This window comes from Sorex araneus, chromosome 4 (assembly GCF_027595985.1).
Source record: "Sorex araneus isolate mSorAra2 chromosome 4, mSorAra2.pri, whole genome shotgun sequence".
Classification (NCBI taxonomy): Eukaryota; Metazoa; Chordata; class Mammalia; order Eulipotyphla; family Soricidae; genus Sorex; species Sorex araneus.
In genome coordinates, this window is record NC_073305.1 from 159,066,286 (window position 1) to 159,082,357 (window position 16,072).

The 16,072-nt window shown below is 39.2% G+C and overlaps 1 protein-coding gene across 1 annotated transcript; it reads right to left on the reverse strand.

Annotated features, from left to right (window-relative positions):
* Positions 1 to 1,020: 1,020 nt before the first annotated feature.
* On the reverse strand, positions 1,021 to 15,772 carry LOC101553342 (vascular non-inflammatory molecule 3). The gene is made up of 8 exons (XM_004609025.2): positions 15,705 to 15,772; positions 12,764 to 12,920; positions 12,525 to 12,655; positions 8,245 to 8,437; positions 5,733 to 6,024; positions 3,502 to 3,875; positions 2,494 to 2,667; positions 1,021 to 1,149 (listed from the first exon to the last, which is right to left on the reverse strand). Exons 1-8 carry the CDS (start codon positions 15,770 to 15,772, stop codon positions 1,021 to 1,023), a joined length of 1,518 nt encoding a protein of 505 aa, XP_004609082.2.
* Between the last annotated feature and the right edge of the window lie 300 nt (positions 15,773 to 16,072).

Consider the following 16,072-nt stretch of genomic DNA (forward strand, 5'->3'; position numbering starts at 1 on the left):
CACAAATGCAGGATGAAACTTGATGAATCCTTGTAGAGAGCAGTAAAACCTTTGTGAATTAAATAGATATTTGGAAGTTGTATAGTTCTGGATGGCATTGGATTTTTTGTAACTTCGAGCAGAGAGGCTTTGCTGAACACTTCTTGATGGGATAAAAACTTTAGAAATGTTGTGCCTGAGTAGAAGGGCAGTTTTAAGCTAGGCTTGTACTCTGATTAACAAAGTCTTTAAATAAATCTTGGTGCATGATTAAAAAATATGATTGTCATACAAATGATCATAAGAGATGATAGAAATAAAAAGAAATTCAAATTAATAAAAATGTTATTCATAATTATTTTTAAATGCCCTTACACTTTAATTATTTGTACATTAATTACCTATGATGAACTTTTACATGACAATTGTTTACCCTGCAAATTTACAAATGATGGAAAAAATATTTACAAGATATTTTTTGTAAAACATCAAAGGAATCACCACAAAAAGGATAGGAAAATATTTTTCTAGCAATTCTTACATTTATATAGCTGTTGCTCTATACATACACATACTAACACCCCATGAGAGGCACCTATACAAAAGAAAAGTTCCTATATATAATCAAATATGAACTATAATCACTGTATCACTATCATCCCGTTGCTTATCAATTTGCTCGAGCAAGCACCAAGTAACGTCTCCATTGTGAGACTTCTTGTTACTGTTTTTGGCATATCAAATATGCCACGGGGAGCTTGCCAGGCTCTGCCGTGCGAGCAGGATACTCTCGTTAGCTTGCCAGGCTCTCCATGTCAGCCACGTGCAAGGCAAACATCCTACCCACTGTGCTATCCCTCCAGCCCATGAACTACAATAGAACACATAAAGGATCAGTTATTCACGTATATTCATTGATTTTTTTAAATCGTCCTAAGTTTGTTTCAGCAAATTTATAACATCTCTTCTAAACTGGAGTTAAATTTTAACTTTATTCCTTTTTTTACTGAACCCAACCCTTAAAGCTAGAACTGAAGGAAATCATTGCAATTTCTTAGGTCCCTGCCCTAAGCGTGGAGGATCCTTCTCAAACACTCTTCCATACAAGGCCATAACCAAGATAGGCAAAGGGGTTCCACTTCGGCTCTTCAGGCGTCCATCTCTTAAAATCTGATAAAAAAAAAAAAATCAAAGCATTAACCCTAGTGTAGAGCTTGATTTCTAGCCTAGAAGCCATCTCTGACAACCTCACTCTAAAAGCAGCCTAACAGGGCATAAGGAAGTACAGCAGTTTGTCATGAGGCCAATCCCTACTTCATAAGGCATCCTGAATATCACCTAGGGGTAGTACAGCTATGTCTGGCCCTGAAGATCAACTGGATTTAGCCCTGGGTTGGTCCTTGGTAATACAGGGCCCAAGACTCACCAAGTCCTCCCTTGGCAATAGCATTGGTACCAGCCCATTTGCCAAGATTCATTATGACTGGTCTTTTGGCCCCTGAGCACAGCTTGAGAGAATGAAAATTAATTTTAAGAATATAATAAAAGTGCATATAAGATTCAAAAGCATAAAGGATTTTGTGTCAGAAGATATATCATTTCAGATATAAAGGCCTAATTGCAGGAGGATTTGGGGGGAATTATAGCAGAGAAACTGGCAGAGGTGGCCAAATGAAATAATGTATCAAAATAACGATATCCATAACCACTTGACATTACTATCACTCTCATTCTAATAACTTCACACGACAGTGTACCAGCAGAGAAGCTGCATGTTCAGTATTAAATGTGTTTGACTGGAACTTCTACAACGTGCAAATGAAGATAACATTTGTTGTTACTATCTGAAACCATTGTCATTTTAATCTTTCCATAAATTCAATGTGGTCGCAATATCAGAGTCCTATAGAAAGATGAATCCCGTTTTCCATCGTAGTCTAAAGACAATCTAGAACTACAAATTGTCTTTCCTGTCATAGCTTTATATGTCTTTGTGTTTTCTGGGTTTGGTTTTGGTTTGGTTTTTGGTTTGGCTTTGTTTTAGGGATGCACCAGGCTGTGTGCAGTGCTTACTCCTGTTCTGTGCTCAGGGATAATTCCTGGCAGTGCTCACGGAACCCTTTGTGGTACTAGGAATGGAAGCTCTACTGCATGCAAGTGCGCTATTCACTGTCTTACCTTGGCCCTGACATCCACATGTCTTTAAAGGATTGTTCATTTATTATGGATAAAAACACTGCAATAGGTTTTGGTAATGAATTCCAAGCATATTCATCACATTTGTTCAAAGATATTTATCAGGGGCCGGAGTGATAGCACAGCGGGTAGGGCGTTTGCCTTGCACGCGGCCGACCCGGGTTCGATCCCCGGCATCCCATATGGTCCGCCAAGCACCGCCAGGAGCAATTCCTGAGTGCAAAGCCAGGAGTAACCCCTGAGCATCGCTGGGTGTGACCCAAAAAGCAAAAAAAAAAAAAAGAAACAAAGATATTTATCATCCAGAAAGCCTCTTACCTCGTAGTATCTTTCAGGGGCAAGCTGACTCCCACTGAGAAGGATCTGTGGGAAAACGTATCTGGTTCCAAATGTGCCACTGAGGGAGAATTCCTCAAACTTGGTAAAAGCTGACCCCACAGGCTCCCCACACGTCCTCAGGTCTGGGGTGTGACACTTCAGCAGTGTGCATATCTGTATGGGAAAAGGACACTTGGGACTATTTTCTCAGCTGTACAATTAGAAAAACATTTTGAAGTGGTCTGCCAGCAGTTCTCAAAATACAGCTCCTAACCTATTAGTGAGTCCTAAAGCCAATTTATTGGATCAGGATTGGCTCTTTCTTTTTTAACTTTCTTGAGTCACACCTGTCAATACTCAGAAGTTTCTCCTAGTTCTGGTGGTGCTCGGGGGACCATTGGGGTGCCGTGAATCGAACCCAGGTCAGCCTTGTACAAGACAAAAGCCCTACCCGCTGTACTATTATTCTAGCCCCAGCTCTTCATTTTTAAATGGAGCAAAATTGGACAAACTAGAGTATTAAATTTGCACTAACTGAATTACACAAACCCACAACACATAATTATGCTATTTCTGATTCTAATATAAACTATTAGAACCATACTTTTAAAAAAAATCTCTTTTAACTTGGTTAGGTCACTGCACTGCCCTGAATTCTACAGTGGCTTGGATTACTTATTTCAGGTTTAAGTCAGACAGTTTGAAAAACATTGCTCTAAGACTAATCTGACAGAAAATTGGCATGCATAGAAGTTGAAACTTGGTTCTTTTTATTATTTGACCAGCTGGGAACAAAGCAATTTGCTCTGTGTGTGTTTACTTAAAAGTCAAGAGAACAAATTCTGTTCTTGCTAAGTCTGAACAAATGAAGTGTTCTGGAGGCAATATCAGAGAATTGTGTAACATTAAAGCAAATAACTGAGCCCAGCATGATTTTTAATGAAACAGTGATGACTTAGAGGAAAAACCAATAAAAACAGTCATTTTAGCACATGCGAGCACTTTTACCTGTAAGTAATATTGTCCTTCGACTGTGTGCAGCCCGTCAAAAGCACCTAGAGCGTACACTTCATCTGCTCGCTTCTCGGACATCTGGTAGGTCAGGTGACAACATAAGTCTTTCTGGCAAACTGTGTAATTTCCTGTGTTCTGCTTAAGCTCCGTGAAAGTGAACTCATCAAAATAAATTGTCCCTGGAAAATCCGACTGTGCAGAGGAGAAAGGCGTGACACCTCTGGCAAAAGCGCTCCAGTCAACTGGTGTGGGGTAAGCGGGATCACTCTGAGGCCTGGACTTCAGTTCAGAGAGCATCAGCTGCCCACTGTGTGTTTCCATATCATAGTGATAGACTTTGACTGCTTCCGGTGCGTAGATTCCACTCCCTGAAGCAATGTAAAGTAGCACAGATATCCTATTTCAAATGTCATATGGGCACAATCATCCTGATGATTCCTCAAATAGCAAATTTTCTAAACATATCACTGTATCACTGTCATCCCGTTGCTCATTGATTTGCTTGAGCGGGCACCAGTAACGTCTCCACTGTGAGACTTGTTACTGTTTTTGGCATATCGCCATGGGTAGCTTGCCAGGCTTTGCTGTGTGGGTGGGATACTCTCTGTAGCTTGCTGGGCTCTCCAAAAGGAATGGAGGAATCGAACCCGGCTTTGCCAAGTACAAGGCAAACGCCCTACCCACTGTTCTATCGCTCTAAGCATAAGGGTTTTCAAAACAGCCAAGAATCAGTCTTGCTTTCAACATCCTCTAGGGGAAGCTGGAGTGAACCTAGAGTGTAGTTCTAACTTCTGGTGCAATTGGAGAAAACTGATCTCTTAAAAAAGGAAGATTTCCTGGGGCTGGAGCAATAGCACAGCGGGTAGGGTGTTTGCCTTGCACGCAGCCATCCTGGGTTCCAGACCCAGTGTCCCAGTGTCCCCAAGCACCGCCAGGAGTAATTCCTGCGTGCAGAGCCAGGAGTAACCCCTGTGCATCGCTGGATGTGACCCAAAAAGCAGAAAAAAAAAGAAGGAAGATTTCCAGAGCAGCACTAAGTAATTTTTTTCCTGAAAAAGTAGACTGTAGGTCAAATAATTTGGGGACCCTTTCTGAGAGTGGGTACCTTATTACAGTGGTTTAAGTTTCATCAAAGGTTTGATTCTGTGTCCTTCATAAGGTACAATTTGTCTTAAAATTATTCTATAACTTGGTGAGCTTGATTTTTTTTTAACATGGGTATCCTTTCTTTCAGTTTGACAAAAACTTGGAAAATTCTGGCATGACTTTTTAGCTCACGATCGAGCTAATCTGTTTTCATTTCTAATACTTTATCAGGGTCAACAAATGTCAGGCTAGTGCAGCCTAGGTACGATTGCATAGATCTTGCATTTCCTTGACCCTGACACTATCAAAGATAACCTGGACAAACTTGATTAAGCCTGAATTGATTTTATCACATCAACATGATTTATTTAAGTATTGCTAGTAGATTCAGGCTTCTAGGGTCCTTATATCTAACTTAAATTGGGAGGCAGTGTTTGGGACCACACCCAGCTGTGCCCAGGGATAAATCCTGATGATGCTCAGGGGACCATATGTGGTGCTAGGGATTGAACCCAAGTCAGTCACATATAAGGCAAGTACCTTACCCACTGTACTACCCATTTGGCCACCTGACTTTAAATTTTGAGAGGAATTATTTTTCTCTTTAACTCCTTTAAGTGAAATTTTACACCACCTTCTTTACTCATATATGGGGAGAATGTTCTTAAATAATGCTGGCAGGAAAACTCATGGCAGTATTAATTTATGGCATAATTAAGAAATAATTTATTATGATCATGGAGAGGATTACGCTAAGTGAAATGAGTCAGAAAGAGAAGGACAGACATAGAAGGACCACACTCATTTGTGGAATAGAAAATAACATAATATGAGACTGACACCAAAGGACAGTAGAGACAAAGGCCAGGAATATTGCTCCATAGTTGGAAGTTTGCCTCATGGGCTGAGAGAGAAGGCAGCTGGCCTAGAGAAGGGAGCACTAAGTCAGTGATGGTTGGAGGGCTCGTTCAGAATGGGAGATGTGTGCTGAAAGTAGATAAAGGACCAAACATGATAGCCTCTCAGTATCTATATTGCAAACCATAATGCCCCAAAGTGGAGAGTACGGGGGAAATTGTCTGCCATAGAGTCTTAGTGAGGGTGTCAGAGCCACTAGGTATACTGCCAGTGTGAGTTACCTGTCATGTGCATTCTGGTATTGTGGGTGTTTGCAGCAAGTAGGTTGACTCTCATAGCTCTGGCCCATGATGACTGAAAGGGTACAGCAGAGAGGAGTGGCAGCGTGTTGTACCATGCCAAGGGGAAAACAATGCTGTCAACCTGAAACTCTTCCACCACTACCACAGCTGGGTGATGGGAAAAAATGTCGAAGCAGGTGAAGATGCCGAACTTCCCAAAGGGAGTGTTGAAAGTCACAACTTTTGAATCCTCGGGGAAATTGAACTGTATTTCAGGTTCAAAAAGATTGTACTGTTGACAAAATGCAAAGGGCAGAGCAGGGGGAGAGAGATTAGTTAGAACGCTGCCAAAAGAAATGGTTAATATAAATGTTTTTCTTTCATGTTATGCATATTTAATCCTGTTGCTCCTAAATTCATGTAGATCAGACCTAGTGTACCACTGTGAAGTTTTTATAGTATAATAATAAAATGTCATTGTTCCACAATAAATGAATTTTATCTATAAATAATATTGAAAGGTGAACACTCCTGCCGTAAAATTTTGAATTTTGTAAATTTAAGGTTGCTTGCACCATATTAAGAAGGAATATGTCCTTGAGACCATATGTTCTGTTACACAGAGGCTACTCTAACTTCTTAGAGTTGCTTCTGTTATTTCCCAGGTGACCATATGATACTGGAGACCAAACCAGGGCTCCTGCTTGCAAAACTTGTCCACTAGTGCTTTGAGCAATTTCCCCTGACAGCAGTGCATTCTTTAAAGAAAAATCACACAGCCAGTGTAAAGTCTAATCCGTTAATAAGATAAAACATTAATAATATAATTATCTGTTAACTTCATTAAGAAATAATTATTCAGCCTGGTTATTGCTCCAAAAATTTAACTTAGCTTGAGCTCAAAACTACATCATATGCTTTGCTGAGGTTTTTCACTTTGCTAGAGGTATGCATTCAAATGCTGTGGCAGCATCTTTCTCTTCCCAATTTTAATGATAATCCATTACTTTTCCACTTTCTGCTCCTTTGCTATCCTATTCTTCATCATGCAGTGATCATCCCACCTAAGACAGGTGACCAAATTGGAATCAAGCAATGGCAAAGGCGTTTTCAGTGTAATCTAAGATAGAGAAAAACATTCCTCTGGATTGGCTAGAAATTATGTGAGCTTGTGATGATTAGCCCTGTGACTTGTAAAGGGAAAATAAACCCCTGAAAAGTCCCTTTAAAAGGGACTCATTAAAATTTAATTAAAATGAAAGGATCTAGGGTGACATCTTTTAAGCTTCTGTGAGGATAGAGAGCTTCTAAAATTAGGCTTATCATTTCTATGATTTACATTTTGCCAAGTACATAGGTAAGGAAATCCCATCATTAGTTATTAGATTTGGTGGGGTGGGGAGGGGGGTAATAGCCATCCCACCACCAACCGGAACTCCACAGAATACCACATGGTTTAGTGCCTGAAAGGCGGCCGTGCTTCCCCAGGCCCACATACAGGACAAGAGTTCAGCTTCATGAGCACCAAGAACTCTCTTGCAGATACCCATTGCTCTTTTTTTCTTTTTTTTGCTTTTTGGGTCAACCCATCGATGCTCAGGGGTTACTGCTGGCTCTACGCTCAGGAATTACTCCTGGCAGTGCTGGGGGACCATATGGGATGCTGGGAATTGAACCCGGGTCGAACGCGTGCAAGGCAAACACCCTACCCGCTGTACTATCACTCCAGCCCCACCCCATTGCTCTTTTATCAAGCCAACTTAAATTGGAGTTTTCTATGTCACTGTCACTGTCATCCTGTTGCTCATCGATTTGCTTGAGCAGGCACCAGTTGTGTCTCCATTGTGAGACTTGTTGTTACTGTTTTTGGCATATCGAAAATGACACGGATAGCTTGCCAGGCTCTGCCATGTGGGCAGGATACTCTTGGTAGCTTGCCAGGCTCTCCGAGGGGAGTTTCTATGAGCATACGTTTTTTAAAAAAACGATTTAAAGAATTAATGACTAAAGCATAGTAGGAGTCAGATCTAACATTGATGTTACATTATACAGAAAATCAAACTTTTCTCTAAGAGAATTATGAAATCTTTGCAAGGCTAGTATTACATCTGGTTTATAGTCTTCCATATTCTAAGAATAACTAACTCAGAAAATTTATGTGATACTGAAGTTAGTTGAATAACTTTCTGATGACTTTTTTCTGTTTTGGGGCAACATTAAACAGTGCTCAGGAGCTACTGTAGTGCTCAGGAGCTACTCCTGGTTCTGCACTAAGAATTACTTCTGGTGGTATTCAGGAAACCATATGGAATGCCAGGGATCAAATCCAGGTTGGCTGCATGCAAGGCGAGTGCCTTCCTTGCCATACCATCTCTCCATCCCCCTTTTCTTATGACTTTATAATTAAGAATACTTTCCTAACAGTCTCCCACCGGCATTCAATAGACAAGTACACATTCAGGCCACAAGCAAAAGGCATAAGCAATTTTAGGCAAGACATAAGATCTCTCACCTTATGATATCGTGCCACCAGCTTACCCTGAGAATCAAATACCACATTGGTGTTGTACTGGTAACGACCATCAGGGGGGCACTGAGGATCACTGGCATTGCATGCTTTCTTGTCCCCAATATTTGCCACAACATAGATGGAGTTCTGCTTGGCCAGACAGCTGAGTCTTTCTTGAACTGGGGTATAGCCAAACCTAAATCAGGAGATATATGCCTTTAACTTACAATAGTTTTATGATCTCTGAACTTGCTTCAATTGCCCTTTACCTGTAACAAAACAGACATGCATTAACAACTAGCAGTTAAAATCTCACATGCAATGCAATCTCTCCATCTTTATAAGAAAAAAAAAAGGTCATCTAATTTAGTGTGCCTAACTCCAAGTCACAATGCAAGACCCAACAGTGAAGAGATGCCAGGAAAAGAAGAGAAGTAAGAGCTTCTTTTTAAAAATTATCATAGGAGGTCAAATGAAGGGTGTGAGCCCTAATAGACTCTTCATTAAAAAAAATCTTTTCTATAGCTCAAGCCATAGTCATATTATGGAAGCAAATAGGAATTGGAAGTAAATAGGAAGCAAATAGTCTCATGTAAATCAACATTATAGAGAACAAATGAAGCATTACTATTAGAGGATTTTACTTTAGTAAGAGAAACAAAAGGAAATAATCCAATCTGTTGACTGTTTCCTCTCCAGTTCATTAATCAGTATTGCTCCCCTTCAAACAGAGAAGAACCCTGAGACCCAGAGACGGATACAGGCTGTGAAATTGCTTTTTTGAGTAGTGTCAAACTTATCCACTTTGGGATGTTATCCTAGAAGGAAGATAATAAAATTGGAGGGATAATAGCTGGTTTCAAACATTTAAAGTGCACTAATGTAAAGGATGGTAAGAGATTAAGAAAAGATATCAGATATATGTATATAAACATACTGTTAGAATAAAGGAATTGAAAGGCAAAAATAATTTTTAGAGGAAAAAAACTGAAAAAGATAGTAACTTGGGGTTGGAGGCATACAGAGGAGAGGGCACTTGCCTTGCACATGGCCAGTCTGGATTTAATACCTCACACTCCATAGGGTTCCCACTCTCCAGGGATGATCCCTGAACCTAGAGCCAGGAGTTATCCCTGAGCACCAACATTGTGACCCCAAAACCAATCTTTTTGTACTGTCACACCGTCACACTGTTGCCCCATTGTTCATCAATTTCCTCGAGCAGGCATCAGTAACATCTCCATTGTGAGACTTGTTGTTACTGTTTTTGACATATCAAATACTCCACCAGTAGCTTGCCATGCAGGTGGGACACTCTCGATAGCTTGCCAGGCTCTCTGAGAAAGACGGAGGAATCGAATCCTCGTCAGCCACGTGCAAGGCAAACTCCCTACTCGCCTTGCTACATAGACAAAAGAAGAGAGTTCACTAGTCTTTGAAAATTTTGCAAGTATAATATATGGCAAATAGGTATTCATAGTACCATCTAATTAGCAATGTTCAAAACAGATAGTTGTGTTTGAATTATTGTCATGCTAATTACATCCTTTTCTACTATTATATTTTAAATGAAAGTAGTTAAACCTGGAGTATAAGTTGAATGGGATAATGTGTGTATTGTACCAGATATAGTTCCTGGGGATGAGTAGGTCCTTAATATATAAATAACAGCAAATATGAATTTTTGAGCTGTAGAATGGCAACTCATAAGACTGATGGGTCTATTGTTTTAAGGTCTTTTGGGTGCTTCATACTCTCTTAGAAGCCCCTTATAGTTGTTGTTCAACTAATTTTTTACTAGGAAGGGAAGATTTATGGCCATGGTTTCAGACCATAAAGTCCCCCTCCTCACCTCCCTCGCTTAGAGTAAGTGAGCCAAATGGTCAGCATTCATATTCATTAAGAACTTTGAATTAAAAAGTATTTTGATTCATTTTTTTTTTGCTTTTTGGGTCACACCTGGCGATGCACAGGGGTTAGTCCTGGCTCTACACTCAGGAATTACCCCTGGCTGTGCTCAGGGGACCATATGGGATGCTGGGATTCGAACCCGGGTTGGCCGCGTGCAAGGCAAACGCCCTACCCGCTGTGCTATCTCTCCAGCCCCTCATCTTATTTTTTGACTAAATAAATAGAGAATAATTACACTTTAGTTATTGGCGTTTTCCTCATCAAGAAAGTCCAAGGAAGCATGAGATCTGTCAGTATTCTAAATGATAGTATCTAAATACACCAAGGATGAGCACTTCTGTTAGAGAGAAATATTACTAGGAAAGAAATGTTTTTGTTTACTAAAAATACTGATATAGTGAATTTTTCACTTTCTATTTTTTCGGAGATGGGGTGGAATTGGTTTGGTTGGTATTCAACTGTGCTCAGTACTTAATTCTGGGTCAGTAACTCAAGACTTAATACTAGGTCTGTGCTCACTTTGTTGGTGCTCAGAGACCATATGTGGCTCAGAGAATTAAATCCATGTTAGTCACATGCAAGAAGTACCTTATTCATTGTGCTATAATTCCAGTCCCAATTTTTTAAAATAACAAAATTGAAAATTTGTCATTTAAATAAGTTTCTGCAAATCTCAACAACATGAAAGTTTAATTAGCCACTTAATTTCCCCCTTAAAATGACGTACTCGAAACTAATTTTAGACTTTTGGACCTCACTTCCTTAAGAAATAACTTTCAAGCAGCCTAAGTAAACAGCATATTTCAGGACTGGAGTGATAGCACAGCAGGTAGGGCATTTGCCTTGCATGTGCCAACCCGGGTTCAGTTCCCAGCATCCCATATGGTCTCCTGAGCACCACCAGGGGTGATTTCTGAGTGCAGAGTCAGGAGTGACCCCTGTGCATCACCGGGTGTGACCCAAAAAGTTTAAAAAAAAATAATGAGTTCTTCCTGGTCTGGGAAAAACCACATAATCAAGTATACACTGCATCATACTTAAATGGTTACTGCAAATACTGATTATGCAACATTTAAACAATTTTTAAAGGTGAAAATTCCAGACTAGACTTGGCTCATATAGTAGCTCTTTTTCTTTTGCTGCTGCATTTATCAAAATTATAAAAGAAGCTTCCTCTTTGGATCGACAATAAAATTCTGAACAAACCGGTGTCAGTTTATAGTATGCAAATTAAATAACTTTGAAAGTGTTTTTCATTTAATGAAATTACACATAGTATTCCATGAGTAAATAACCTAAAATATTATGTTTCATAAATATTTGGTTGTTTTATAAACTTTTAAGATAATTGCACCCAAACCACAGTTATTAATAATTATTGCAATTTCTCACAGGATAAGAAAAAAAATAAACTCAAATTGAGTTACCCTGTTGAAAAACTAATAATACATTGAGCACCACTGGTCCTAACAACACCTTATCACCAAGTCATTGAGCCATTCTGCCCGAGTAGTGGCTGAATATCCATAGGAGTAATCCCCAGAATCCCTCATCTCTATTGGATGACCATTCAACATAAATATTGACAGGAAATATTGTGAAGAACATAAAGTATGTAGGTCCAGAGGCCAGAAAGATTGTATAGCAGGTAGGGTGTTTTCCTATCAGCAGATGATCAGGTTTTAATCCCAGAATTCCAGTATACTCCCCTGAGTCTTGCCAGGAATGATCCCTAAGAGTTGGAATAATTCCTGAGCACTTTTGTATGTGGTCCCAAAATAAGCCAAAAAAAAAAAAGTACAGATTCAATAAGCATTATTTATTTGACTCTCTTTATTCTGTAAGGGCAGTAGGAAGAGAGAATTTTGTCATGTCTATCTTAAAGAAGAGAAAGTTGATATCATAAACAACTTCATGTTGTTTATGTTATCTGCCTTACATCACACAGATAAAAGGTGGTAAATGTGGTTTCAACAGTCCCATTAAATTTCCACTGACCACTGCAAATGAAAGTGATATCAGAGTTCTTTGGAAATATTAGTTTTTTCATCGTTTGTGATTACCTCTGAGGAGGAAGATATTCATGGAATGACTTATATTCAGAAACAAAGAAATTACTTTGTTGAACACCATCACAAACACTGCATATGTGCATATAATTCATTCAAAAGAACTAAAACCAATAACTGAGTCACCATGTTCTCAAATCACTTACCAAGCAGAAGACATGCCAAATACTACACAATATGAAGCTTTGGATACAAAGGTTAATTACTTGCCTGAGAGTACATTAGTCAGATTCATTGAATTTGTTGCTGGTATTTTGCAATACCACAGTTTATTGTTCAAAAACCAAAGGGTAATAACTATACCTCTTGGGGTCTTTACATGGAGTCCAGTTCACTTCAGGGGCTGGAATACCCTCCAAATATGGGTAAATGGTCTCCCTTGTGAACTCCCAGCCATAAATTCCATCTTCTGGGGTCACAATTATGTGAGCGCCCTATCAAAAAAGGTGGAAGCAAAATATTCTTATAAATTCCAGTCACAAAACCCCACCAAATCTCAAATATCTTTTTATAATAAACCAACAAAACAAAAGGACAGATACCATCCTGGCCGCCAGTTTAACTGCTTTCTCCAAAACATCGATGTTCTTGTTCATGTAGAGCAAAGCTTCTTCCTTGGAAACAGGCATTTCTGTTTTGTTTGGTAATATAACAGCATGCTCATATACTGCAGCAATAAAAGTGTCCAAAGCACCAACCCTCAGAACAAAGAGGATAAAAACTGCTGCATATTTTGAAAAGTATGATGGAAACATAGCTAAATTTTTTTTAGCCCTTTGTTAAACTGAGCCAAAATCGTGTATCTTGTACTGGGGGGATGAAGGTATGGATGTTTTATGAAAGCCATTTCTGCACCAGCTATTTATATTCTTTCATCAATATATTGCACAACAAAGCACTAAGAAAGGATGTTGTGCAATATATGTGACACCTGGAAAGTACATGATTGCATTGACTTCAATGGTCAGTGTTGTTGAAGCATTCAGAGGTAGATACTCTTGTGAGTGTGGAATTAATGACACTGCCCCAATGTCTAAAATATCTCAGCTAACATACTCTTTTAACTAAAATATTTCATTGAAAAAAGAAATAATTATTGGGATTCAGCAGAAAGAATTAAATTCAAATTTGTGATCTTGAGGGCAGAGAGCATGCCTGGCTGTCTTCCCCAGGGCCCCTCAGAGGGGATGGGCTCCAGCTTCCCCCCCCCACCCCAAGCAGAACTCCTGGATGCCGAAGACCACTGGAACCTAGCTACAGCCATGCTGGAGGCCCCTCTCCACAGATTCGGACAGGCCTCATGCATGAAGGTACCGACAGAGGAACCCAGGTGTGTGTAATCCCATCAACGGCCAACGTCCACAGAGAGACTTAAAAGCAAGCTCCCAGAAGTGATATCTTTAGCCTTCTTCTCCCTCTGGGAGAAACTGGCAATCTTCTGAGAGTTTCCTGCCCAAATGGGACAGCCTTGCAAGCTTCCCATGGTGTATTCATATGCAAAATCCAGTAACAAGTTGAATCTCATTCCCCTGACCCTGAAGAGCCCCCAGTGCAACATTGTTAGGAGGGCCGAGTGGAGATAGACTTCTAAGATCTCAGGGAAAGGACGAAATGAGATGTTACTGAGCCCGCCGGAGAAATGGGTGACTAACGGGATTTCGTGATCGTGATTGTGATCATGATCTTGAGGAAAAGACACAGGGAAGCACCATAAAAGAATGTGTTTTAGGGCCATTTCTTATGGGGCTCATGGTTTGGCTCCTGGGTCTGAGCTTAGCATGCGTTCCAAAGGTGCTCAGGCAACCACGCACTGGATGCAGTTTCAGGGATTACACTGGCATCTCCCACACTGAAAAGCATATTGAGTTTTCTCTCCAGTACAAGAATATGAAAATATAAAAAGTAGGTTTATGGATGAAATTATCCCCTGCACACTAATCAATTTTAAATTTTCCTCAAATATAATTTTTATAGAAAACAATTATTCTATCAATATATGCAGAGACTGTTTTTAAAGAGAACAAACACCTATTTATAACGAAAAAGTCTCACCAAAGTGGGGAGAGGAAAAAAATGGGGATAGAAGAAACATCCCAGTGTAGTAAAAGTCATTACAAATGACAATCATCGTGAATAACATCATATTAAATGGGGAAAAGCTGAAAGCTGTCCTCTGTTGTCAGGCACAAGTCACTTTCATCACTATTAACCAATAGAAGTTCTAGTTAATTAGGCAAGAAGAAGAAAAGTTTCAAATCAAAATAAGGCAATACTATGATAAAGTACAATGGTAATCAAGAAGAAGATTAAGAAAAATAATACTGAACTTTTTCTTAATCAAGTTACTTCATTACTAGTTATAGTTATTAATGAGGTCTTGACAGCAATTTCAAAAATTCATAATTATTTAAGTATATATTTTTTATCCTAAAAAGGGAATATTGGCTTTGTGTTAGAAAATACTATGTTATAGATAAGGCTTAAGCATCAGCACTAATAACTAAAATATTATAACAGAAACCTCTGTGGATGTAAAAGGAGTCACCCAATAGGCATACAACATTTAGTATAAATGAAACTTTAATTCGTTATTAAGAGAGTATAAAATCCCTTAGCAAGCAAGAAGTAAACAGACCTTTCTTAATGTAGTAGATTAACAAAGAACCTTTTGAGTAACCATAAACTTTCGAAGCGAATGCTTTATTCAATGGCAAAGTCCTTGTCTTCGAAAGAATTTCCTGTAATGTTTCTCACAAAACTGGTTTCAAAGCTAGGAACTCCCAAAGATATTAAAGCTGTGTCATACCTTCAAATCTGAATGATAATCTAGCTGAAAGAGTATTCTTGGTGAGGTGTTCATTTCACTAAATGTTCTTGTTTGGGTTTTGTTGTGTGTGTGTATGTGTGTGTGTGTGTGTGTGTGTGTGTGTTGGTTTTACTATAACACACCATTCTTTTCTGACTGTAGAGTCTAATTTGACAGATCTGCTGTGAATCAGATGGGCTTTGCTTTGTATGCAAGCAAGTCCCTTTTGTAATCTTGATGCTTTCTAATATTTTAATATTTTCTCTCTATTTCTGGCTTTTGTCACTCTGAGTATAGTATGTCTGGAGTTTTTCTATTTTGGTCTGTTTTCATTGGGATCCTTTGGATCTCAGTGTCTGCAATTTGCAATTCTTGGAAATTTTTCTCTCTGATTCATTTAACTAGAGGTTCCTCATTGAATTTACCTTCCTATTCCTCAGGAACTCTGATGATTCTTATATTGTTCCTTTTGAACTTATTATAGGATTCTCTAGTAATTTTTCTCCAAACTTCTTTTAATCTTTTGTTGTTTACAAGACATCACCTGCATCTCATCTTGGAGCTCTTTTATCTTTTCCTTAACTCCTGTTATTTTGCTGCTTAGACCTAATTTATGGGGGGAAGACTCTGATGGATTAGGCTGTGTACTGCTCTTTTTCTTATCTATCAGTCTTCACAGAATGTTAACTTTTAAGGCACAAAAATTCAATATTGCCACATACACCTGCAACTGAGAAGTAATCATCCAACTTTTACCGGAAAACTGAGCATGTCCTAATGTTTGTAGAGGGCAGGGCACAACCAGTCCATAGGCTCCAGCACTTGGTACTTTAACAGTAACTAGTTTTTTATTATATCTTTTTTTATTGAATCACTATGAGATAGACCCTTACAAAGCTGTTCATGATTAGGTTTCAGTCATACAGTGTTCAATACCCATCCCTCCACTAGTGTACATTCCCAACACCAGTGACCCCAGATGAATGCAGAGCCAGGAGTAATCTCTGAGCACTGCGTGTGTGCCCCTACCCCTAACCAAAAAAAA

Bases quoted from the DNA above. Each gene is read 5' to 3' on its own strand.
- LOC101553342 (XM_004609025.2), bottom strand. From the start codon at position 15,772: ATGATTACTTCTCAGTTGCAGGTGTATGTGGCAATATTGAATTTTTGT. The intron at 3,876-5,732 runs GTAACTCACACT...ACATTGCTTCAG, and splicing joins TACCAGAATGCACATGACAG to GGAGTGGAATCTACGCACCG. The intron at 2,668-3,501 runs GTAAAAGTGCTC...TTTCCCATACAG, and splicing joins AAGGACAATATTACTTACAG to ATATGCACACTGCTGAAGTG.